The sequence below is a fragment of the Nesoenas mayeri genome (assembly GCF_963082525.1).
Source record: "Nesoenas mayeri genome assembly, chromosome: 1".
In the NCBI taxonomy this organism is placed as follows: Eukaryota; Metazoa; Chordata; class Aves; order Columbiformes; family Columbidae; genus Nesoenas; species Nesoenas mayeri.
In genome coordinates, this window is record NC_137541.1 from 9,684,764 (window position 1) to 9,712,313 (window position 27,550).

The 27,550-nt window shown below is 37.1% G+C and overlaps 1 protein-coding gene across 5 annotated transcripts in view; it reads left to right on the plus strand.

The window, feature by feature from the left end:
* Positions 1–27,550, plus strand: part of SEMA3D (semaphorin 3D) — a 140,373-nt gene that overhangs the window by 69,299 nt on the left and 43,524 nt on the right. For all 5 annotated transcript variants that reach the window (XM_080355964.1, XM_080355967.1, XM_080355963.1 and 2 more), the window contains exons 4-8: positions 4,691–4,753; positions 6,433–6,552; positions 10,624–10,717; positions 14,014–14,142; positions 20,250–20,392. In XM_080355964.1, coding sequence (XP_080212090.1) covers positions 4,691–4,753; positions 6,433–6,552; positions 10,624–10,717; positions 14,014–14,142; positions 20,250–20,392 — 549 coding nt within the window. The remainder of the gene's footprint in view (positions 1–4,690; positions 4,754–6,432; positions 6,553–10,623; positions 10,718–14,013; positions 14,143–20,249; positions 20,393–27,550) is intronic.

The following is a 27,550-nucleotide window of genomic DNA, read 5'->3' on the forward strand; positions in this document are numbered from 1 at the left end:
CTGCAGTTTGGAGCATTATATGGGGAATACACCCGTATCAGTTAGCCTAAGTTTCTGAGTTATGGCCTGGATGGTTTGCAAAGCCTTAATGAGACACTTTGATGTCCCGGAAGCTGTAATTTAATTGCATGCCTTTCCTCAAGCATCAATACAACAAATATCTAGAGCTTAGAATAAAACAAGAGAAGAAAGTGAGCTTATTCTTGCTGTATCAAGTAGTTGTTTAAAATCACTGCATTTTCATCTTAAGTGCTTCTACCGCCTCTTATTCCTTTGAAATAGAAAGGAAGCAATACCTTTCTTCACAGGACTCAAGTGCAGTGAGTGAGTGCTATGGGACATGTTGATCAGCTGGTGTCCTTCACTCCAGACACAGACACATCCTGCTGGTGCTACATGTACCACTAACAAAACACTTGGAGTTTCTCGTAGCAGAGACTGCACTGATAGAGAAGTGCTGAAGCACGTGTGCAGGGTCAGGCACGTGAGAGTCTCCAGTGAAACCCCCAGGGCTGCTGAAAGCCGTCAACCTCAATGGGAGACTCAAGTGCTTGCTGCTGGCATGATCGTGGCTATCTTGGAGACATGAGACTGGAAGGAGTCACGTTGGTCAATTGGTCTCACCCCCTGCTATCACCAGCAAGTACCTCATGTAGCAGTTATTTCTTTCATAACCTGCTCCAAACCTGCTGTAAGGGGTCTTGTGGGATACTTCATGCAACGTCTTTAGCAAGGTCATTGTTACAGACCTGATCCTCGTTAGTCTGGTGTTGTGCATTTATTTATTTATCATCTACAATCTGTATTTATTTATGACCATTTTACATAATTTCTTTTAACTGTTTATAATTCTGGTCTTCATTGTCCTTTGGTTCTTTCTGCATAATATTACCAGTATTAGTGATGCTTCCCAATTTGGTGCCACTCCGCACATGTAGAGTGAGGAGTTTTGCCAAAGCTACTGAAGGGTATAAGAAATAAGATAAACTCCAGCTATTATTTGTATCTACATATAATTATATATATTTTATCCATATATAAACTTATGGGGTTTTTTGTTTGTTTCTCATTTTGTTTTGTTTTGTTTTGCTTGGTTGGTTTGCTTTGTTTTTTTTGTTGTTGTTGTTTGTTTGGTTGTTTGGTTGGTTTTTTTTAATTCACTTTTTGCTTTTTATTCCCTTCTTTTAGTAAAAATACATGTTTGGAGGAAAGAAAATGTTACTTTTAGAAATTCCTCTGCTCCTGATCTGAAAAGGACCTTTGTGGTTTTTAATGTTTTGTTTTAATCAGATATCAATTTTCAGCTACCCTTTAAAGTGATATCTTATCTGTCCTACACTTACGTACTGCTTAATTTTGTACTCCTGGGAGGCTTTCTTTTACTCTGCCAGCAGAGAACTTATTAGCTTGCACTCATTAGGAGATTTTAATTTCTTTCCTGTTGCTAAATTTAAGAAAATATTTGTAGAATTATTTAAAAGTAGTGGTAAGGTATCTTTTTTATTGACCTGTAGAAGATAAAATCAGGAAATCACGACAATAGCCGACCTTTGGAATTTTGATATGGATATTTTGTAAGGAAAATAAACTGAAGATTAAGGGCAGAAAAGAATCCTGTTTAAGTATGTAGTTCATGTGTTTCAGCTAGTTACCTTCTTAATTTAAATTCAGTAACCCCACCAAGCTATTCTAAGATTTCTCTAGAAATTTCAGATGCAGATGTAATATAGATGAAATATAGATTATATATAATTTGTGCTGTTTGTAACACAACGATTATAATTTCACATGTCAGCGATGTTGTCACCATTATCACGAGTTTTTGGGGGTTTGTTTGTTTGTTTTTACTTTCTTTGGGGTTTTACTTTTTGAAGAATTTGAGAAAAAGACTTTGTTAAATAAGACGTTACCATTGTGAATGTAGTATGTGTACTGAAAAAAAATATGAAACAAAATGACCAATTTAAAAAGCCTCAAAACATCTACAGTCTCAAAGATTTTAAATATAAAAGAAACTACTGCAACATCTAGTCTAGCTTTTTGCATCTTATGAAACTAAGTTACTTGTCTGAATAAAATATAATATTAAGGCTTAATTTCATCTGTTAGAGAAAAAAACAACGCAGATGCATATAAATAAGCTTATAAATGTAAAGATTCAGAGACACTATTTCACATGAGTAAAATTACTTGTCTGTCAGCATTTGAGGGAACCAAACCAGTGGTGTGGGTTCAGACCATGTGATCTAGTAAAAAAATAAATTTAAAAAAATGCTTTTTGGTCATTATTTATTATGCAATTTTCTTGACCTATTACAGATCTGAACTGACAGTTTCTGGGAACCTCTCATTTCTTTCCTAGAAAGCAAATAAATATCACATTAACTCCCCCATATATAATTGCAAATTGATTTTAAAGCTGGATAACATAGCTTCAGTTTTCATTTCTAATATGGCCTTGTAAAATGCTAAATACTGAGACTGTTGAGTAGCCAGGAAGTAAAACAATTGATTTTTCCATGATAATTGAATAGAGTTGGTTATCATAGAAAAGAGGGTGTGTATATCTCTAGTCTGACTGGTCCAACTTGTACAAGAAACATGAATTCCCATGAAGGAATCTGTAGAAGAATTGTTGGTAGAGTCAAGACCATTAATATATGTGATGTCTTCAAATGTAACTGTGTCTCCCAAAGCAGGGGTCTGGTTCTTCTGTGTAGTTGGCAGGGAGGGATGGGCATTTTCAAAAACTTACAGAGGGACATTTGCTACCTAGCTGGATGCCCAAACTTTGGCCAAAAGTCTCCAAAATGCCTGAAAAACCTCTGGCCTTCTCTGTTACTGATACAGAGATCTTGAGCAGAATTAAGCATAAAGCTTACAGACAAGAGAGCTGAAGGTCAGATCTCAACTTAAGTTTGCTTGGATAAATGAATTTGGAGATCCATGATCTTAAATTCCCAGCTGTTCCTTTTCATCAGCTTTTCTTCACCAAGACCTCTTAAACTTCAGGCTCTCTTTCACCTTTACCAGTGGCACTTGGGAATGATCAATGCTACAATAGAGACCTATCCCACCCTGCCTAGGCAAGAGCCCAGATGAGTTCACTGGTGCTCCTTTCAGCTCTTCCCAGCAGCTTTGCAGTGCTTCCAGTATTTTCCTCTGTACTTTCTGGCATTGCATACTGTGTAATCCAGACACAGTGGCTGGCTTCAGATTGCTTTTTTTGTACCTGGATGCTATCATGACGTCGTTCTGAGAAAATGCTCTGAGAAAGTGAATTTGCACTCTGGTGCTGAGATGTTGTTATATTGCCTTATCTCTGACTTTAAGTAAATATTACTGAAAAAGGGTTAAGGTTTAAGTAACTTTAAAGACGTTATCTGTACTAAGAGCTTCTAATCACCAAGGTGACTGTAAATTCACTTGAGAGGAAATTAATTTCTCTTCAGAAAGCCAATACATCCATTTTCACTGGGAAGAGAAAAGGAAGAAGTGAAATAAAAAGCTTGTTTCCAGATGGAGAGGAATACAAAATATAGATTTTGGACAGTGATAAAACTGTTTGACACAGGGCAGTCTTTCCCTTTCCTTAACAGCATGGGACTGAGCTTGTGCATGTGGCAAGCAACATCCCACAAGGCGCCAACAGCTGGGTGATAGAAAGGGAATATTACAGCAGTTAACTCCTCTTGCATGTCATTGACTTGTGCATCCTTCATTTATGAGGACTTTTTTTTAATGTATAGTATAATAATTCTTTATTTCTAAATAGTTCATTATTTAATATTTTATAAAGTGTAGTTTGAGACTAAACACTACTCTAAAGCTTCTGTGACTACCACTAATCTGCATACTGGTTCCTGGGACTTGAGGCAATTTCCTAACTAATATTTGATCAAAAATTTGGGTGATTTGGTTCTGTTGTTATTATTAATCATGAGAAATGTCATTATATTTGTCCTGTCAAAATGAGAAGGAAAAAAGATCCATCTTTAGCATGGTGATTCTGGAAGACTTTATATTTAGCTTCTGTTTGAATTTAAGAGAATCAAACATATACTAAATAACATCCAGTTTTGGCTCTGTGATTGAAATCAATGAGCCATAATCTGAGTTGTTGTTCATTGATATTTCTTCACTAATATAATTGGGGTTACAGTAACTGATAGTAATTTACCATCTGTCTCCATCTACACCAAAAACCTAGTTTACAAAATTCTGCAGTGCAGCAAATATACTTTTTGTTCTACAAATTCTCCTTTAGCTATCTTTAGTTTTTTGAATATAAGTCATTTGAAAATTTGCAGTAATTGGCCAAGTTCACTACACCAATTTAATCACAAATGCAATTTGCCTTGTTTTGCAGTTCAGTTCAGTTTTAAGGTGAGTTGGTTCATCATCAGAAAAACATACAATTCTTAGTGGTGACAAGGTGTGCTAGCCAAATCACCTAAGTATTTTTTAAAATACTCTGATGAAGAAATGAACCAAGAACAGGCATCTTGATATAGAGCCTTTTCATCTTTGTAATGGATCCCTGTATTTGAAGTCATGTTCATTTCAATTGATATTCCAATTCCTTCAGCACAAATAAATTATTTTAACTGTTCATTCAAGGAAATAAACTACAGTCACAGGACAATTTCATAGTAGTCATAATCTTTGTCTTATTTTAACTATGTTACAGATTTACTGGCCTGCAGCAAAAGAAAAGGTAGAATTATGCAAATTAGCTGGGAAAGATGCCCATGTAAGTATGGTATATTATATCATATATCTGTATATTTGTTCCTAAATGCAAAGAATCAGTTAGTAAGCTGTTGTTACACCTTTTTTCCTGGACTAATTAACTGTGTTTTCCTTATTTAAAAATATATATATTTTTTTTTCTATTTTTTTCTCTAAATGTTAATGATTCAAGAAAAAAAAAATGTTGCAAGCAGCAATCGTGTTAAGCCATCCTTGTATGTAGCAAATGCAATTGAGAGATGGACTTTCCTCTGAAATGTATGCCAGGCAACACTCCTCTGAAATCCTCTCTTTCCCACCAAACTGCTCCTTTTTTCTTGGGAATATCCTAAATGTAACTTCATTATAATTCATTAACGAAACAGAGTAGCAGAGCAGAGTACCAATTAACTTAATTTGCAGCCAGTTGCAGTTAAGGTTAAAACACAATCTCTGACTTATTAGCTTTTTCCTGGAATCACAAATCTTTAGGAATTGTATTTAAGGTGCATTCATATATACAGTAAAGTTTCATGTCTGTTTTGGGTAGCACAGATTATATCATGTGTCTAGAGCACACTATAAATGTAAACATTTCCTGGCTGCATAATAAAATTTCTTCTCTTTTTCTCCACAAATCCTGTGGTTTCTATCCAGCTTGTCTGTTACCAAGGTGGACGCCAGCTCAAAACACTCTCTCAGCTCTCTGTCTGAGGAATTTCTACTTTTTATCCTGACTTATTGCTATCCTTATCTTTACAGCAGACAAAACCTAAACAACACCTCTGCTGAGCACTGGGAAAATTCTGATACCAGTCTATATGGAGGATTTGTGCTGATCTATTTCTAAACTAAGACAAAAGGAAAGGGACCAGAAAGGGGAATATTTTTTTTGCACATAGATTATAAATATCTCCTTTTTGCTTCCTACATTGTCTCTACAGTTTGCCTTTCAGGTGTAGCTTGAACCTATTAATAACTCTCATGTATTTCTTCCTAAGTATCTTGTTATATGTATATGTATTTATTTAATTTTGAGGAAGGTTGAAGGAAACCCTTCCACCAATCCTTGCAGTGTGTGGCAGCCACCTGTGCTATGCACCAGCAAGGACCAAACCCAGCTGAAGCCAGGACTGACCTGAGCATCCTCTCAGATTCAAAAATACCCAAATAAAAGTGACCAATAGGATGTGGTTGGTGCAAAGAAAATTCACTCATACATAAAACATACCTTTGGAAGTATGTTGAAGTTTCAGTCTAGCACAATTTCTATCATGTAATTCTTGGTGTTAAAGCTTGTGCAGATCCCTGCGCTGGGAGCAAAGGCAGGAGGATTGGCAGCCAGACTAACACAGTGTCTATCCAACCTCTGTTCAGTTGTTGACAGGGGATGTTTGTTATAACACAGGCTGAGTAGATATTCTCCAAAATGTGCTGTAACCACATTGCTTCTCATGGCTGTAGACATTAGAGAAGAATTAGGCTTGCAAGTCTGATTGATGAACTGCCTAGGAGATAGCCACTGCAAAATTGTATCTGTCACAACTCTAAACTCTTTAGTAAACAGTCTCTGCTACAGTAGTTCTGAGTTTACATGCACCAATACTACAGCTATAACCTAGTATCTATAAAACCTAGTACCTATAATGTGAAAGAGAAGAACAGACATGAAAATAACCTTTCTCTTTCTTTTCCCAATAGACAGAATGTGCCAATTTTATCAGGGTTCTTCAGCCCTACAACCGAACCCATGTTTATGTCTGCGGCACAGGAGCGTTTCACCCTCTCTGTGGATACATTGAACTTGGAACACACAAAGAGGTAATTTATTTCCTCACTACTCTGACATATCAAGGAATAACCCCCATCTTGTTTAGCATTCATCATAGATTGGAAAATACTACACGAGTGTGTAAAAAATGAACTGACAGCAGCTTGTGTAAATAACAGGGTAAATGGTGGATTTTGCAGGTCAGACAGGAACTCGTGTTCTCACATTTGATATGTGCATATCTTTTTTGAACAAAGCACTTTCCTCAGTAAAGTTTAATGCACAAAGTTCTTCAGAATGACACTTTCATATGATTAACTAAGTGAAGAGAACATTTAACCCAGATGTCTTTCTTTATAGTAAGTCATTTCCACACACACTTTTTGCTTTCATACACACACACACACAGAGTTCATGACACTTGTAAGTCTATTTTTTTAATGTATATACACCCTTGGTCAACAGAGATGGTTTTGTATTCCTTGTGATACAGAAATTGTAAAGGGTCTTTGAGCCTGAGTCCAAGGACAGCACCTCACGACTTTGCATATGTTTTGCAGCCCTGTCACTAAGTAGTTGTTGGGTATCTTCCATCATTAGTGGCATATTCCTGAACTGAAGTTAGCAGATGATTGGTCTTCATTTGCTGGTGACAAAGAAATCTCTATCTTAAGTGGTAAATGTTTGAGACCTAACCCCCACAACAGAAGCATTTTGGTGCTGTGTCAAGCAGCCACTTAGTACACAAGTCTCTTTTTAACTCCTATATGTATAACACCTTGGCTATATTTATAATGCCAGCCCTGTTCTCAGAGGGTGTTGAGATGCGACCTGTCTGGCTGCTTGCCTGTGGTGCAGGCTTTCTATTCCACTATAGAAATAGCTTTGTCTTTTCTTTGGGTCTCAGTGAAATTCTGGAACACAAGAAATGACCTCTAATGATATATTATTAAGTTATTCCGACTTACGGTATCAGGAGCAGATGTTCACAGAAAAACAAAGGAAAAAAAAAAAAAAAGGTATGAATGCTTGACCAAACTGAGACCCCTAATTATATTCCATAAAAATCTGTGGGTGGGTTGGTTGATCACTCCAGAGAGGCTGCCTGTGTTACAGAAAACTGAAGCTGCCTGAAATCTGTATGGTGGTGTTCTTCCTCTAATAAGCCATTAATGCTCCTGGTATTGTTTGGTATATGCTGTATAATTGGGCTTGTGATGAAATAATTTTGTAGGCTTCTTTGCTTCACTACTTTAAATATTCCAGATGAAGCAAATGAACTTTTAGATCCTTTGTACCATGCTGATTCCTTAGCCTGAATGATCAAATACACAGCTGAATTGAACACAGCAGCTCTCAGCAAGAGTATAAGTAAAACTCTGTTCTACCTCAGGGTCATTAGCAAGATGCCTTATTCACTCTACCATTGCACCTTTAACTACTTCATTTGTCAAGGTCGTTTTCATCAGACATTATGAAATTATGGATTTGGTCTGATTGTTCAGTCTGGCAGCCAGTCTAGACAAGGGGTCTGTCTCAATTAGATGTGACCTATTACCTTATGAGAGGAAATAGAAGAAGAATCCCAGTATTGTATTTCCTAATCCCCTCACTGTCCCACAGTCCTCCCTCTCCTGCATTCCTCCTGGTTGCTCAGCTGCAGTGGTAGGTTGGAGAGTGTTCAACACTACTTGTGCCTCTTCTGATGGTGCATCTCTTCTACAACCTCTTACTGAATTAACAGCTTTTAATGGCATGAGGTATATTTCCCCTTTCCTTCTTGGATCTCAAACACCTACATTCACTGTCCTGGTCCTGCCTCTCCAGATAAATGTGGCATGGCAGGAGGGTCCTGAGGACAGACCTATTGACATGAATTTGACAGGCAGCTGCAAATGCCTCCTACCAGGAGTCCTAAGTGTTAATTCAAAGCACTTCTATTGCAAATCTGTTCTTTCAGTGTGTATTCCACTTTTTTTTTTTTTTAATCTTTGAGTTATAAGAATGCATAATGGATGTTTGGTAATTAGCAGCCTCTACAGGAACCTGTGGGATGCTTGGGAGAGCCAGGGCCTGAGATGGCTTCACGGAGGCTGTGAAACCAAGCAGTGCCTTGCTGACCTTTGAAAGCTGATGGTGGATCTGCCCAGTGGCCTGCTGATCAGGGCCAGTGCTGTGAAAACAGAGAGGAAAACAGTGTGGGTCAGGTGACTGAAAACCACAGCAGATACTGCTTTTGAAGCAGTACAAATCCCCTATGGTATCACACAATTAAAGGGGATTAAAGTTCTGGTCTTGTTATTGCTGAAGTTGCTGCCAAAACTTCTCTTGGCCGGTGAAGAAGAGGCTTGGACTGGTTGGTGCTGTCAGCCACAGCTCTCCAAGGGATGCTCTTTTCTTTGAAAGCTTTGTCCAAAATGAAAGCAGGAGGTTAATTCTGTGTGAATGGCTGGTAGTGTCCATTAGTTTGTCTGGGTGAAGTCTGAAATAAGTCTATAAAGCCTTCAGTCCCTTGAGTGCTGGTGGACTTGGAGACAACCCCTTTTCATGCAATATGGAAAGGATCTTCTGAGCAGCTCAGGACTGCACATCTTAGAAAAAATAAGAATAGGACACTAACATAGTAAAAAAAAAAAAAGAATCTTAATTTTTAATTTAGCTTTGTACTTGGTGTGCTCTGACTTACTTCAGTAACCTGAGAATTTGGTTTACCTGATATCCCACATATTTGGGAAGATAAAAAGTATTGTTGTTTGATTATTATATTTTGTTTCGTATCGGCCAGGATTGCTGGAGAAAATGGAATTTATGTTCATAGATTGAAATTGAGTTTTTCTTTTCTCTTAAGGAGCTTAATTAATCAGTATCCTGGGCTTTTTGTCTTCTGAGCCTAGACAGTTTAGGAGACACCTCAGTGAAATAAAAAAGTTTGGTCATTTATAATCTGATGTACATTAAGGATGAATTAATGTGTTGTGAAATCTGATCCTATGTGGCCATCTTTGGGCATACTTAGCTATCATTTGTATTCTTCAGTCCTCTTGAAAGGCAGAGATACAGAAACAAATAATTAAAATCATTTTACCCTTTTTAAAGTAGTTGTTTAAATCATAGAGGTGTTTTGGGTTTTTTAAACTAACTTCAAAAGTTGTGTCTCTACAGTAGACATTAAACCCACAATGATTTGATTCCTGAACACCAGTGGGATTTTTGATATCACTGTAGGTCGAAGAGCATGTTAAACGTACTTCTTTGTTGGCAGTCTGCCTTCTCTAACAACAGCAGAACTCTGAAAATCAAGTTTCTATACCTGCAAATACTTCACTCCTCTGAGCAACCAATTTGTCTTCAAAAGGACTCGCTGTGGTTTTCAAGTTAAGTGCTCTTTTAGGAAATCAGTGAAAGGAACAAGTAAAAGCATTCATTTTGGCAATTCCCAACAACAGTAAAGCTTCAAATTGCTACTTATAGCAATGGAGTTGTTGATTGCCCACTGAAAAGATCAGGAATAGTTTTTAAATAATGTCTTTTCTTTATCTTCCTCTATGTCCTAGTTCTGCGACACAGGAATTAATCACACTGTATTTGGGAACTACAAGGATCTATTGTGATATCTCTTGTATCACTAGCCTTGTTAAAAATAACACGAGAGAGCATATGCTGCTTTCATTTAAAAGGGGCTGAATTGTATCTGCCACAAACATTATTCAGCAGTCCCTGGAGAAATTTAGGAGTCAGCCAGAATTCCTTGTGGGTCTCCTGTTGCAATACACTCTATCAGCACTTTTCCAAATAGAAGCCAGTGCCTTTTAAGTACAATCCAGCATTTAATCTAAATGGAAATGAACAATGCATCTTTTTTTTTTTTTTTTTTTTTTTTTTCCTGAAAAGAATTGTGTTTTTCTTAGTTTTGTGCTTCACTATAGAGTAAACAGGATACATTAAAATGATAAGTGAAAAAAATCCAGATATAAAACAGAGGCACAGACAGTAAATATCAATGCTGAAATGACAGTTGCGTGATCTAATACACCTTCACTTCATATCTTAGTAGAACAGTCCATCTAAGTAAGTTTTTCTCTGCAGCCACACCAGGATAATGAATATGTGTTTATTCTCAGGAAACGGTTTTCCGTCTGGACACTCAGAACTTGGAGTCTGGCAGGTTGAAATGCCCTTTTGATCCCCAGCAGCCCTTTGCTTCAGTGATGGCAGGTAAGAAACCATCAGAGCCAGTTGCTTCTCTCAGATGTGTGATGGGTTCATAATGCAAAGTCTGGGGTCAAAGGCTCAGTAGATGCCATGGCTGAAGCTCCTCTGCTTGTGTTTCTGATGCTGGTTTGTGCTCTTGGAGCTGAGGGAGCCTTCAGTCTGCAGACACCAGAGAGCTGGAGGTGCAGCAACACAGAGACATTTGAGTGGCTGTGAAGCCTTTGCCACTTGAGCAGGAAGGCGGTTTCATCCTCACCCAGTCATTTCTCCTTTAAGAAGAAAGCAAAAAAACCACACAGACAGACAATGTTTCAAGCGCTTCTGGGCCTCTTTTTGCAATTATCAATATGTTCTGCCCTTTGAAGTCTGCTGACATCCACTATTTCCATAAATACATTTTTGAGGTTTCTATTTACTTGAGTAGCCACTTCTGAAGCTGGAAGCCCGGGAACAAGATAGCGCGATCTGCCTGCTGCGTGCATCGCAGCGCTGTGTGGTCTGACATTTGGTGCTGAGGAATGTCAGCTTGACCTCTGGATTTCAAATCACTGTAAGAGCGACTTTTGTCATGCATTCGTTCATAGCTGTGGACAATTTTCATTTAACTTGTCCGTCAAGCACATGAATATAAGATAAGAGTGAAGCGCCATGACGTTTTCATTTACAGTCAAAGAGCAGTGGTGACAATGCTTTGAAGTATCGGTCACTCTGCGTTATAAAAAGAATATGACTAATGTTCAGTCTTTATTCTCAGATAATAAGATAGATGATTTGTGAATCTGACCCAAGAGATGGGGCAGGACTTCCTTTATTAAAGACAATAGATTAAAGCCAGCACTTATTCTTCTCAGGGACCCCTAGTACTGTTTAATGACCGTGAAGTCTATTTTTGAAATGAGATTCTAGAAACTTCAACTTTTTTCTCTTTTTTTTTTTTTTTTTTAAATGCAATAGGACCCCATGATTTATTATAGTGTTGGCTAATTTCAGTAGCACTCTAGTGCTTTGACTGCTCTATTAAATCTTGTGAAATGAAGAAGCTGCTGTGTTTCAGCTAACTAAAACATGAACTTCAGTACATAAGAGTTTTCAAGCTAGATAAAATTAATGGTCAGAGTTTCTAGTATCTCTTCTCTGTCTGTGGCTGCTGTCAAGTGCTTTGCAATAATGTACAATGGGCATTGTAAAGAGTTACAGGCCTGACCAGAGAATGGTCTATCTTTTGATGATTATTTTGTTCCCAAGAATACTAGAAGAGCAGTATAGCTCACGGGTAAGATACTGCACTGGGATGCAGTTCCATCTCTGTCACCGATGGCATGCAATTTCTCTCTGCTTAGTTTTATTTACCTACTAAATGGCCATAAATATTACTTGTATCCTTCAGAAAGCAGTTTGAAAACTGTTACACATATATGAGCTAAAAAATGTTTCATTATATTTTCATTCATATATGTAGGTTAATAAAACTGTGTAATTTTAACTCTTCATAAAAATGTGTAATTTGAAATCTTCATAAAAATCTGTAATCTCTCTTTGAATTCCACACATCATTTCACCCCAAATAAATTCCACAGACAAATGTGAAAAGCTAGACTTTTTGACTGAAAAACCACCTGCTTGTCATCCATCTTCTATTACAAATTACTGCTCACTAAAACTGTTCTGGACATAACTGGAACTTGGAATGAGAGATATCAAAAAGCAAGAGAAGTGCTGAAAATGCCTTGTCAACAGAGCCTAAGCAAGGATGGAGAATTTCTGTTGGCCCTTCAGATTTATTGATCACTGAGTGCCTGTCAGTTAGCAAACACCAATTACCCTGCCCATTCCTCATTATGACAAATACCTTTCAGAATGCACTATTGTTTCTTTACAAAGGCGACATGCTGTCTGAAAGATGTGTTTTCCAATACTGTCATGGAAATAATACGTAAGTAACAATAATAACGAGGTAAAAAGAAAGCTGATAGATCTTTTTTGGCAAATAAAGTGCTTGTGGATTGTGGGTTGTGGTTTTGTTTTTCTTTTCTTTTTTCCCTTTGATCTTATTTTTTTAAGTCATTTACATCTTTTGCAAATGAAAACACAAACATCTATGTTGAATGGTATTTATTCTGCATTCACTCTCAACAAAGAACTTCTTTCTAAAAGATCTTGTGAAATGTTCCCACTCAGAGTATCAGAAAACCCGGAGAAAGAATTCCTGGAAGGGGATTTTTATGTATCATATAGATTTTTATATGATTATTGTTTATGAATGTTAACCTTTTTTATTTTTACAAACTCTAAGGATTTATTGTTATAAGTCCTTAAATAAAAAACAAACTCCTCCAACCAATAAATCTTGTTATTTTGAAAAAGAAAAATTAAAAAATTGTAAAATGCTCTATGAAGTAAAAAAAAAAAAATTACAGTGTTACTGTTTCTTTGCTTCCTTTTAGGAAAGTACTGTGATTTGAAAGAAAAGATAAAATATTGTGCAATTCTTAAGGTTGTGAAGTTTTACATTGCACATGCTGACAAAAGACTAAATAGTAACTGCAATTGTGCAAGGACACTGTATTGTATTATAGATATAGTCTTGTGAGACAAATTTTGGCTGCTTTATTCAAGCAAGATGTCTCATTTATTTTAGTGAGACCACTTGCTATGTTAAAATGGTCACAGTTGGGTCTGTAGCCATATTCCTACCATTAACGCATTACGTAGTTGAGAAGAATTCCCATAGTACCTAAATTCCTCTTTGTGAATGAAGTGTTGGATGGAGATCCTGATGCCAGGAAAAGGACAAGCTGTGAAGTTTCCATAGTGAAGCATCCATCATGTTCAGTAGCTCAAGCCCAGGAGCAGCAAAACCATTGCTGTGGCAAGTCTGGGACACAAGAGCTATTAAAGCCTGAATGGCTAGATGGTTGTGTCCCTCCCAGAGCCCTCAGGTCCATGGTCAGTGCTCATAAGGCAAGATGCTCAGTTCAAATATATCTTTATACTCTTAAGGGCCCAGCATGCACTAAAGTCTGGAAAATTTACTTTTCTGAGTGCCTAAAAGGTTTGAAAATTTGACTTGGACTCCTTCACTTCTCAGACATATAATTACAAATATTACGTCTATTTAAATGTAAGTAGCTTCACAGAATCCCAAATCCCATTAAAATGTAAGTCAATAATACTTTAAAATATTAAATTACTTTATAGGCCAATTAAGTGCAGGTGTTGTTCCCTCAACAAAACACAAATAGTTTTAATTTTGTTTACTCCACAGCTGTAGAAACCCTATCTCTTTTTTTCGTTTGCAGATGAATATCTTTATGCTGGAACAGCTTCTGATTTCCTTGGCAAAGACACTGCTCTAACACGTTCTCTGGGCCCTTCTCACGACCACCATTACATCAGAACTGACATTTCTGAACATTACTGGCTTACTGGTAAGATCCTAAACATATGCTGTTGTCATTTGCATTGTCCCTTCCTCTCTGAAGTTAATAAGCCCTTTCTTATATAAATATATGTCCAGTTACTATAAATATAGATATTCTATCATGGTATCTTTGGATTACATAGGCTTTTTTTAAAAAAAGCTCAGTGAAGCAAAAATGTACATGAGAAAAGACACAGAGGTGAAAATGCTAATTAAGGAAAGACTAGGGGTGTAAGGCCTAACCATTCTTCCCATCTTTGATCTATACATCTGTATATAGTCCTGTAATTGGAATAATACCATGTCTTAAATGCTTTTATTTCCAGCCTTGTCGGAATAATTTTTTAAGCCCTTTTTTCTGATCACTTGTTAAAATTGTTCCCTATAGCATGTTGAAATGACAGACTAGAAATTTCATGTTTTTAGGTAGGAGGTCTTTTTTTTTTCTTTTATTTTCCTTTTTGAGGGGGAAAAATACCTTTTGTTGCTGTGAGGATCATTTAAAACCACTAAGGGCACCCTAAAATAGCTTCCCAAGGAAAACACTGCTTTTTCTTGCCTGTTAAAAAACATTCTGAGCTAGTAAACCCTCTAAAAACTTGACTGCATTTACACCCAGCCAGTCTCAAACCACACACAGAGTAACATGGAAAACTTAGCTCACAATCTAACCCTGCTCAATTAAAGCATCCCCCTTTTAGCCGTCAACTGTCTTTAAAGATGTGGCAACGCTGGCCCTGATTCAGGAGGCCTGTGTAGCTATTGTGGGTGTATTGTAAAGCCAGGGCCTGCTGACCACAGGGTTAAGTTGTCTTCCCAGCAGAGACTTCTGAAAGGGATAATTTTGCCTCTTAACTCTTTGAGACCTCAGTCAGAGGAAGTGTTCTTTTTCTATTTTTTTTTTTTTCTATTTCTCTCCCTTCTTCTAAGCTGTTCCTTGCATTTTTGTCTAGATATAACTCCATAACCTCAGGATTTCTGCTGGGAGATGAGTAGGAAAGGAGAAGACACTTAAAGTCATTTTACTTTTCCAAATAGGAACAGTCCTTTGGCCAGATAGAGAAATCTCACACCTGATTTTGCTGACCTACCCCACTTTCATCTGCTATCTTCAAAACCTTTGTTGTCCCATCTTTCCTATCACATTTCTCTATTTCTACACATCCCTCGTGCAATGTAGACCAGAAATGGGCTGTAAGCAATAGGGACCAAAATGGGTCCTTCCAGCAGGCAACTGCTCTAATGCAACTACCTGTGAAACTGAATATCCAGTTTTATCACCGGCAGCCTGCTGGTGCTCAGCATGGAAAGATAGTTGGGGTAGCTGATTTCCTAAGGGATGATATAATATCCTAACAAGAAAGATTTACTGCAGTCTGGTCCTGAGGAGCATCTGGTGTTTTCATTAGTATAGGTTCACCTTGATGAGCATCACAGGGTTCAGTTCTCAGCCCAGAAGAACTTACAGTTTAAACACCCAGTTCCAAAGATTTCTTTGTGCTACTAATGTTTCTTCATGAACAGTTTAAGGCAATGGAACAATATAAGAACACAGGAATAACTAAAGGTTTGAGAACTGTTGATGTGTTTTAGTTTGGAGGGTGGTGTCGAAGTGTCTGCCTTTTTTTTTTTTTTTTTTTGATTCGTGTTTTACTCTGTTTTCACTTAAAGCATCTTTACTTGTGAAAGTTTTCTACAGAAAATAATATATTAATATATCTGGGTTTGAAAAAGTGCTTTAGTGTGCTAGACTGTGGCGTGAAAATTACCCCACACTATATAAACACTGAAGACCCCCTGTATTCTTCAGGTTTACCTTGTTTCCAGCCATATAAAAATCTGTGGCCATACTCTGTGTAAGGCTTCTCATACACAATCCATGCAGTGTTATACTAAGAGGCATATATATAAACTAGGTGCTTTTAATATTTTGAAACAGTCCTTTTAAGGCTGGGGAAAAGTTTGAGTGCAATTTTAAATGATGGGATCATTTCTGCAAGAAGCCATAGGGTAGCAAATGTATTTCTAGTTTATTGTGATTGTGTGATGTTATCAATTGCATACATTTGTGCTTTCAGCTGATATTGGTATATATATTAAAAAAAAAAAAAAAAAAGATTTACTTAATTTCAAGTGTAAAACCCCCATCCCATCTGAATCCCCTCTTCCCTAAATCTACCACCCATTTACCAAATATATGTTAGACCTCCAGGAAAGGTTGTACATACTTCAGTAATTGTACAATTAGAAATAAATTATTTCCAGGCATGACTCATGTTTTATTTAGGATAAGCATAAAATGTATAACTTGTTGTTTTCTTTTTTTTTCTGGAGGGCTGAGGAAGTTTTGCTATAATGCACCTTAATATTTTTAAAGTTTAGTCTTATTCTCTTTCTGGAAACAGGATTATCCTTTCCTGGGAGAAGGGAGAGAAAGACAAAACATAAGGGAAAAATGTGCAGGATACCTTACAGTTCCTTGCAGGGCATCTCTATCTTGACTAATTAAGACGTCTTAATCTCAATGACTGAATAGCAGCTTCACAAAGGAGAAAGGGAGGAAGGCAGCTAATCTTTCCCATGACTCATGCTTGCACAGGCTCATACTCCTGCATGCAGCAGCACTGAACACAAACGGGATGCTGCCTCTGCTCAGACTTCAGCCCTTCTCCTGCAGAGCTGAAGAATTGGATGCTACCACAGTCGCTGACCAGAGCTGCCTCACCCCTGGGCATGGCCATGGCCAAGGATGAGACATGTGGAGCTGGTGGCCCCACTCCAGATGGCAAAGCTGCCCACTGGAACCAAGTCTACCCTGCTCCAGCCCAGCAGGCAGAGGAGGTTGTCCTGTGGTGGGACACCTAAGCCCTACATACAGGCATGAACTAAACAGCTGCACATTCCTCTGTCGTTCATAGGAAGCTACAGCCATAATTGGAATGAACGCTTCCCTGAATCACATTCATCTTTTTTTTTTTTTTTTTTTTTTTTTCTTCATTACAATTTAGTTGTCTTTGCCAGGGCAAAGACTCGCAGGCAATGACTTCTTTATATCCTGCAAACTTTGGATGGGATTCAGCTCACTTAGCTTTAAAAGGCAAAAGTTAGCATCCTGTCTGAGCTCAGTCATTATGCTTGTCTCTGCCTGTAATTTACAGACAGAGGTGACACTTCCAGAGGGTGACTCACCCCACCTATTGTAGGAACCTGTCTTAAAATAGGATAATTCACTGTGATTTTCTTCCTTCTGTCCCTCCCTGAGAGAGGACCTGGATGAGCTTGACTTCTAGGTGCTTAAAGGCAAATATGAGCACTGTCCTTTGCATTTTATCATGCCCCATATTTCTTTCTGGCAGCCCAACTACAGAGATCTTCTGCCTCTCACAGTTTTGGGTTAGTTTTTCATTTATTCATGTTCTGGGATTTGCTACTCCTTCGTTGTCCTCTTTTTCCTGAGCCTAATGAGTCTTACTTCTCTATAGGTCTGATTAAGCCATGCATGGTTGTATTGTCTAAAACTACTGCTGGTGTTAGAAGGCTGTGATAGCCAGCAGGTAACTAACAGCAAACACAACCACTCCAGCAAATCTATCAGTGAAGGACAAAGTGTAACAGCTCTTCCCACTAGGCCACAAGAGCATGTTTCAAAAAGCATGTGCAACACCTGAATTTATTGTACCATCTCTTGTCGAAGATCAGGATGACTTTAGCTCCCTGTTTTGTTTACATAAATTCTAGCCATGAAAGTAGTATGTGGAAAAACCTTCTATTGAGGCAATTAGGAGAGACATCTGTGTGTATGGGAAAACAAACAATGTTTTAAAATCATCCTGATATAATTTGTTTACCACGCAAATAATCCAAAAAAACTAATTCACAGTAGATATAAACACACTTTTTTATGTTGTATGGACGGATTGCAAAAGATGAGACAAAGATCTCATTTGCAGAATGTAATGTGCTTTTCAGATCATGTTTAATTGTTTTCTGTCTCTTTATCTTCATATTTTTTTACAGTGTATTTTTGTTTGGAATTAACTTTCAGTTTCAGTGGTTTCCATTGTGATTTAAAACAATAAAATATTTGTATTCCTTTAATTTGTTAGAGATTCTTCTAAATGCATTCTAGGACTTGGTATTGAGACGCTTGTTTTTGCATTTGTTTTACCAAATAAAACAATGAAATTTAATTTAAAAAACCCATCTAATTAGAGTTCTGTTCTGTGAATACTGATTTAAAAAAAAAAAAAAAAAATCTATGTGAAATTCAAATGAATGCTATAGAAGTATTTCACAGATTTTCCTATTAAATGACTGTTTAGATAACCACATATTTAAGAAACCATACTGGAAGCATATTTATGTATTTATTCACGCCTAGAGATCTAATCTTTGAAGTAGCCTTACAGACTCTGAGGGGTAATTGAATATTTTCGTTAGACTAATTTTGAAATCCTAACTTAAATTTATAGGGCTTGATGCCTGCATCATTTCATTTTTCCACTGACGCCATTCTCCAGTGTCAGAAAGGTTTAAAATGGAAGCAGTGCTGTGGCTATTTTGACCCATAAATTTACCCATAAATTTACTATTCTGTCATGAAGGTGCACATTCAGCACTTAACACATCCCATTTTGCCTCAAGCCTTCTACTGTGAACTTTTGAATCAAGGACCCTCTTTTTGTTCTGTGTGTACTATAGAGTTCATGGTGAAAATTCGAGGCTAATGTAAAGCAACAATTAGAAAAAGGACAAAGGCATGAAGATACAGTAAAAGCTGATAATAGTATTCCCCACATATCACCAGGGTGCTCTGTTTGCTCTGCCACTTTACGCCATCCTTCCATTGCTTTCTACTGCAGCCTGTCTGCTTATGAGGACAAAGACTGTGTATTTTATTGCTGAAAAAATGTGTTTTAGAGTCAAGGGTCTCTTTACACCGTATTTGTATAACCACTTCTATTTAAAGAAAAACATCATTGATCCAAGTGCCCTCAAAAGAGCTCATCTATTGTAGTGCATTGGGGAATATCTTAAAAATCACTTCCTCATGTATCTGGTTCACTTTTGCAAGAAAGTTGTTGCCTGCTCTGCTGCAGTCAGGGTTCCCTGGAACTCCTTTAAATTCCGATTTTAGTGCAAAATTAAAAAGAAAGCAAAACTGAAACAATCAAAAAAAAGAGGAAGAAAAAACAACAACCAAACAAATAAACAAAATAATCCACCATAATTGGTGAGCAGGTAGAGCAGGACAGGTGATCATGAACAAGAGAGCCAAAGAACACAGTGAAGAACCTGTATTCAATTCTTAGCCCAATCAACAAGCCTATAGGGTTCAGGCAGAGACAGTCAAACGTGCTTTGGAAAAGACCAGAAGTGGTAAAACTGCTCAGCATGTCAGGGTAAGGCATGTTGTTACACTCCTAGCAAAAAGGAAATTTAAATAACCCAAACAGACAGCTACATTGATAAAGCTAATGTTTTCATGCACAACAACGAACAGTGTCCTTAAGACCGACGAGTCAGTTGTGGAGTTTAGTGTGCTAACTTGGCCATGCTAGCATGGCATCATGTTGGATTTGGTAGATCTAGTCAGTAAGATTGTTATAGCACAGATATGTAGAAAACTTTTAACTTGGAAAAGCTATCATTTATATTGTTTTTTTGCAAGCTTTCTGTGGTAAACAGTAGTGTATTTCTGTACTCATAACTGCTGCAATGTGTAATTAAATTAATTTATATTCTACTGTGTGATTTGGGAAATTCTACTTAGCTTGATATTGGTGAAAAAAGCAATAAGACAGATTTTTGTAGGCAATACTTTGTACTAAACATCATCCTACTTTCATACAGAGAGTGATAACCAGTGCTGTATATTTATGCAAGTGATAGTAAAATATATACACAAAACCATCACACTACAAATAAATACTTCAGAATCAATGGTGGATTTTGCTTGGAGTTAGTAAGAAACTTGATATTCTGTGTCTATACAGTGATATTTTTGGTTTACTGGAAGATGCACAACAAATACAGATATTGAAACAGAAATTTAGTATCAAGTATAAGACTTTTCTTCACAATTTAAATATTTTTTTTGGTGGGAACTTCTAGGAGCAAAATTCATTGGAACATTTCCTATCCCGGACACCTATAATCCAGATGATGACAAAATCTACTTCTTTTTCCGAGAAATATCACAAGATAGTGGCACATCTGACAAGACAATCCTTTCCCGAGTTGGGAGAGTTTGTAAGGTGAGAAGTCTTATCTTTTTATTCTATTAAAAAAAAGGTTTGTTTCTGTGAGAAATCTGTTTTTCCCTTTAGGTGAGAAGGAAATAGTTTTGTTACCCAATGAGCCATTGTAGTATTTTTTTCTGAACATAGACTGCTAATGTTGTCTGAAGTTTACTCGTCTGAAAAACAGACTTGATATGGAATGTGTATCACTTCTAGAAAAGCTAATATGCTTATAAATGATAATCCCATGTGTAAATGGCAATGTATTGACCTTCAGTTATGCACCAGTGCCCTACTTTATTTCATAAGCTTTCAGTGAAGACTGACTTGTCAAAGTTTACACAGTGGCAAGGTATTTGGGTTTTTGTGGAAAGTGGCCAGTGAACGGAGGAATATACAAATCCATCCCTTCAACCTAGCTCGGTACATCATTCCTGGGCATTACTGAGAGCTGGGGGTCAGTCATTTGTTTTTGCACATTCCTTATAATCAGTTGGGGTGAGGAGGCTAAAAAATGTCTACAATATCAGAGCTACACCCACATCTGCCTGGAGGCTTCCTCCTCTGGGAAGAAGTGCAGTCCTTGACCTGTTGACCAAGAGGGCCCTGGTCCTGGGGTCTGCTGCAGTGCAAAAAGTTTCACTTGGTTAGTGCCTGACCTCCTTTAAATGATTACTCCTTTTACTTTCTCTTTCATTATACTTGGTTTTGACCCTCATGAAAGATTTCTGCCCTTATGGTATTCATTCTGTCAAGGACAGAAGCATCCTCAAATGGTAATGAGAAGATAAACTAATTCCTGCATATGAAGACAGCACTCAGCATAGTTTGCTGTTTAGCGTACTAATGGTTTTGCTAATATATTCTTCCCACTACAACAGAAGGATCTGTTGATTTATGTGTCAAACTTTCTATCTACTCCTTTGTCCCACAGTAACAGAAGCAGTGTAGGTGCTCCTATCCCTTCCTTAAGTCTTCAGTGAATCCAAGTACTCAGGAATGACTGGAACAAATTAGGAAAATGGGACTTTAAAGTTGTCATCTTATTAGTAAATATAAGCTTTGAGCAAATGTTTATCTAGTGACGAACTATATATCAGCACCACCACCACACCAGTCATAAAAATAGGTACATTTCTGCGGTATTTTGTTCAGGTGTCTTTGTTTATTTGCATTTTCTGAGCAATGTGACTCTGCTGGCAGTGAAAATGATCTTTTTAAAAAGCTTGAAAATTAATAAACAAACAAAAGAGCATATGATTTGCAGTAAAATGTCTCTAGGAGAAGAGTACCAAGAACATTTACTGGACACACACTGAAAAACAAAGAATGGAGGACACGTGTATGAATAACTAAATCTAGACTGTTCTGCAGCCCAGCAAACTCCTAGCAATCAAGATTTCAGTGACCACAGCCATTTCACACTTCTGTCCTTGACCTAAAATGTTAAGAAAACAAAAACTCATTAATAAATCAGTTTTCTAGCAGGTTTTTTAGCCAGACGAAAGAACGGATAATCTTTAGTTGGGTATTTCACAGCACTGTGATTAATGGCAGAATGGAAATGCAAACATATATGATTTGCTGCTAGACATGGCATTTGCTGATTATGAGAAAGCACTTAATGCATTCGGAGAAGTTGGTAGACAACATTTTCAAGCCAAGGCACATGAGAGATTATAGTAAACTAAGATATATTACCTAGAGATCACCAGCATCCTTCACCTAGAGAAAAAAAAGCAGATAAGATATCATAATAAAAGCAAAAGCATTGTAAGGAAATCCTAATGACCATGTGTAATCATACCTCAAATGAGACTGAATTTGTAGAGTAATCATGTTAACGGGAAGAAGATGTCTTGAATTTTATTTTTAATAGTCAAAGCAAAACAATGGAAAAATTTAAGTAAGGTGGTTATTATTGGTGTTAATTTTGCACTGTCTTCTTTATTTACTGAGCACTTCCCAGTAGATACAGAATTCTCTTGAAAGTTCAGTCTTTTTTTTTTGTACGTTTATCTTAATTACCTGTAAATAAAAATAAATAAATAAAGAAAATCCAACTGCAACTATGATGCTAAATATCACAATAAAAATAAAATTATTATGGATATTTAATATAAATTAAAATATTCAAATAGACTCCTCTGCTTAAGGTCTAAGATCCTCTGGATCTGTGCTCTGACATGAAACATCTGCTATGCTTAATTCTACGATATGTGATCAATGGTTTTGGTTGCAACAATTGATAACATAATAATTTCTTTTTACACTGTCTCATTAATGTGCACGAAGTCAAGCCTTTGCCTTCTTTCCCTAGCAAGCAGAGAATAATAGTGAATGGGAGGAGCCCAACAACTTTTGAAATAGTTTGCTTGGTGTAGACCCTATTTTTTTCTACCCTCCACCTCACCATGCCTTAGGGGTCCTGTACATTAATGCCAGAGACACATGCTGAAATTAGAATAGACTGTTTTTAATAAGGAGGTTAGTCAATGCAGCCTATTCTTTGGCTAATTTTCAACGACTCAACAATATGGTCTCTCACTGATCCTCCCCCTTAGGGAAAATTTTCTCTAGAAAGCATTCTCTTTTCCCAGCCGCTTTCAGACCCCGAAGATTACAATGCTCTTGCCCAAAGTCAAGCAGCTGTCACTTGTCTTGTTTGTAAGACCATTCTTACCATCTCGAAGCATGCATTGTAATATGTAGCCACTGTAGCACTAAATAGCACTAATTTAGATTTACATCATCTGCATTCTGTATATCACTAGGGGTTATCAGTATGAATTGGGAGGAAGTGCTGTCAACAGTCACTTTCAGAACCGGTTGTGTAATTTATCATGGCAAACAACATTTCCTATTTTTGGTTTGAGGGAGGCAAAAATGTGTCATTAGCCTATCCGTAATACCTGATAGTACTTACAGTATGTTCCTACTTACATAAGTGTGATGTGTTGGGATATTCACTTTCTTTTCAAGCAAGGTCATAAGTAAGAAGAACAAAAAAAATAATACTATCAAAGATTAGCCAGCAACATTTATTTGTTCTCAAAAACACACACAGATACACATAGGTATATTACATACACACACCAAAACCTAAGAGCATGAACCAGTGTATTTTTATTTCTTAAAATGCAGGCGTAAGTTTTTACAGCTACATTGTCTTCAAGCCCATATTACTGAACCAGTTTGCATCAGTTAAAGACACGACAGAGTTATGACACACTGAGACAGATTTTGGAAAAAAAAAAAAAGCAACATCCATGCACTCTGCCCTCTGCAGTCAAATAACAAGTCAGCTACATTTTTATATACATACCCACCACAAAATGATGATAGAATTGTAATTCTCTTTGAGGATAAGCTCACGTATGTGCAAATATAGCCCTAGAAAAGACTTAGGTTTCCCTCCTATTTTCCTCAAATAAAGTCAGGAATGAAAATCTAACTTACAGGAGTCCACAGAAAGGTTTTGGAGAGGGAGGAAGGTCACTAGAGTTTTGTTTGTTTGTTTTCTATATAGAATCACATTTTTTCATAGTTACAGCCTCATTCTATTGGAATGGAGTGGAAATTAGCCAAAAGCAGTAGTCTCTCTGCTGCAGTATGAAAATCCTGTTTATTATTAGAGTGGTTTGTATTTGCTGTGTTATAAGCTTCTCTTTAACAGTTTTGGTGATGTGTTGCAAAAGTTATGGTCTGCAGTCTTAGAGTCTGATTTCCAAGACTTCAACTGCCAAGAAATCAGACTTTGGGCCCTGATGCTTTCCCATATTTCCCAAAGTGTTCAGTATCCAGAAGCGGCCTTTGTTCTACTGGGAACAAGTGAGGTCTTTGTCTTTTTATTTTGGTATGCCATTCTACCCTCATATATACCACGCTGTACCTGGGGACGAGAATATAGCAATTAGGCACAGCCCTCTTGGTTAAACTGTACTTTCTAAACACACTGGAATGTAATCATTTTAAGAGCTCCTGAGTTGAGAGCCCAAGACACACCCTGCATTCCACCTTTAGGTAATGTGATTTATTTCCAAAGCCATGAACACAAGCAGAGTTCAAGGCTATGACCTTGCCTTCTGTCTGGTGCTTTAAGGCAATTTGTATTCCTGAAATGGTGGGAGGGAGCTATTGCTCTGCAACTCTGACTCCAGGGTCTCTGGTGGGCTCTGCCATGGGGCTGCTTATGTGTAAAAGTTAGGAGGTGTTTTTCTAGTCCTGGAAATAGTCTAGCCATGGCTTTACTGTGGTTAGGGATAACTGGGTCATTAACATTCTTTGTATTTCTATATTGTGTAATGCATCACTCTGTAGATAATTGATCTATCTCCAAAAGCATTTGAGTTGTCCACATAGCATAATGCTTTACCATTCAGCCGTATTAGCTTTGGTCCCGGAAGCGAAATAGCCATGTTAACATGTTCTCAGCAGGGCTAATTAGTCTGGGCTCAGAGCCATGCTCGTGCAGCTATCCTGCTTCCAGTACTGGAGGCAACTCATTCCAGACAAGATTTAACTTACTGCATATTACATGCTTACATACTTTCTTTGTCACTATAATATTGCCTAGCCACAATATTAACCATGGGTAATGACTTTTTTGTTGCTTCTTTTTTTTTTTCATTTTTTCTCTATTTTTTTTTTTTTTTAATTTCTCCAGGATAATGATTAAAAATACTTTTAAAATGTCACCCCGAGAAAAACTTCGTCCCTTGTTTGACCGTTGAACATCTTTGCAGCAGTGGCTTTTTCAGCAGCCAACTCCTTTTGGACATCCCAATTTGATATTTGAGTATTATGTGCCATTTGAAAGTTTTCAAATTATGTAGAAAAGCAGATGCTCGTCAAGATGATTTTAAGGGCTGGTATGTTGGAGACAGGCCAGTTCCTTATAGTATCTGCTTCTAGCTATGATGAATTAAGAGATAAAACATCAGGCTTTGTCAGGTCTTTTGGTCCAACTGTCCTTATTGGCAGCGGTACAGGCTTGAGTATAGAAAGTTTTGTATATTTTTGTTTCTCATGAGTGTGTTTCAACAATGTAGTTGGTGTCTTTTTTGAGGAGGGAAATCATGATTTGCAGATGAAGCAGAAATATGTAAGTTATGCTTATATATAAAGAGGTGTGGCTGAATTTTACTGAACCTCAGGGAAAATGAGAAAGAAATCACAGTGTCAAGATAGAGCTTTAAAAACTGGATTATGGAAATGCAGCTGCACAGCCTCTCAAAATCATTCTAGTCACCAGAGAGACTCATTGCAGAAGACACTGTTGGTAACACACTGACTTGAAAATGGGAAGCCTGCAATTAATTGGAATGGATTTCCTATGTCTCATCCAAAGACCTTGACTTCAGAGTATTTGGACTCAGATGTTCAAATATCTCTAAGAGTATCAAATAATGATTTTGTGATTTGGGGAATTTTCTGATGTGATAAAATTAGCTTCCTGGGTTTTTCCTGTCAGTACATTTAATATGAAACTGTGCCGCTGTTTACAATGCGCGCTTTGCTGTTACCGATTGAGGATTGAGTACATTGTCGTAAACATAGATGTTTCAGGATGATAAATTCTAAAAGTCTCTGTGAAATGTTGACCTACCTTTGTTTTTTGGTCTCATGCTTTTACAGTTCTCAAATTGTGGTTGTCTGTACTATAGGTAAGCTGTTCCACATGAATGACTTTAGGCACTTGTATGTATCCAAATGATTAAAGTAATTATCAGGCATTCAGTTCAATCAATAGAGGCAAATGACTATTTTTTAGAGGAATGCTCCTTCCATCTTCAACCCAAATCACTCTTTGAAGGATGTATTTTCCACTGACTATAAAGGGAGCTATTAATATTTGACTTTAATTGCATGATCCATCTAGTCACTTGACTTGCCTGTAGCTTCATGATCAAGAATGTTATATCTCGTAACTTGAAAGTTTTGTTCTGTGGGGTTTTTTTTGTTTCTTTGTTTGTTTGTTCGTGTTTTTTTTTTCCCCCCCTCTGTCTTTTCATATTCTATTAAAGAACGTATATCGTATAATTTATATTAAGTATATATGAAACTTTAGGTGAGTCACAAGTAAAGGCAAGTCACACAAATTGGAACAAACCATGAACAGATTATATTCAAAACTTAAGGTAGATTTTCCTGCAAATTTCTTAAAGTGTTCTATTACTTCAGCCATCATATTTTGCTCAAATTTCTGCTGAAGCTGGAGTGAACAACCTAATGATGGATGTAACAGAGTACATCTGCTTTGTGGCAGCCTTTGAACAGATATGGGGAAGGTTCTTAATACTTCCAAACCTGATGGAGGTAATCTTAGCACGATTGTTGAACGACCTTGAAGTAAAATGGTGTTCGATTTTATAATTTTGTTTGGTCCAAACCATATTCAAACTTGGTTTTGTCGTGTCCCTGTCTTTATCCAAGCCTGCTAGTTATTTTTTTTTAGTGGTATGCTTAGTAAAAATCTGGAATTTTTTTTGCTGTACAGTTAGATTTTCCAGTTTGGATACCATCCAAAGATAATTCAGTAGAAACCTTTGGGTGTGATGTTTAAATACTTTCCAAAATAAAACATCATTTTCTGAAGTGAACCAAACCATTATGCATGCTTAATGTGGGTACATTGCTATTCTGAAAGAAATTAACAACAAATCTGCTTGAGGAGCAGGAACTCAAAGTTAAACACTGTTTATCTCACTCGTGGTTGAGACAGAGGGCTTTTCCACAGTAGATGTGTCCTACAGTCTTGTAGTTTTTGCTATGGTTCTGATAAAGACCCTCTTTACCTTTGTCTTAATGCCTAGAAATAAATGAATGCCCAGAGTGGCATCCTTACCCATAGGTCTTGTATCAGCTTTCCAATGACACTGAGTCATCTTGCCATACATTCAGCTACTTGAGCTTCATTCTGGTTTCATACCAAAGGCTTCCCTGGTTTCAGTCTTGCTGGGTATTTATTCATTTCAGCCAAGAAAACAAAAAATAGGCTCAACAATAGCCATGACACTCCTTCATGCTGATGACTGTAGATATGTGTGCCCTTCTTGTCTAATACTGCCATCCACATAGACAAGGGCATCGTTTGAGACAAATGTTTAGTATTTCTAGTTTTGTTTCATTTTGTTTGTTTTTGAGATCTGTATTTGACCCTGGTTATGCAAT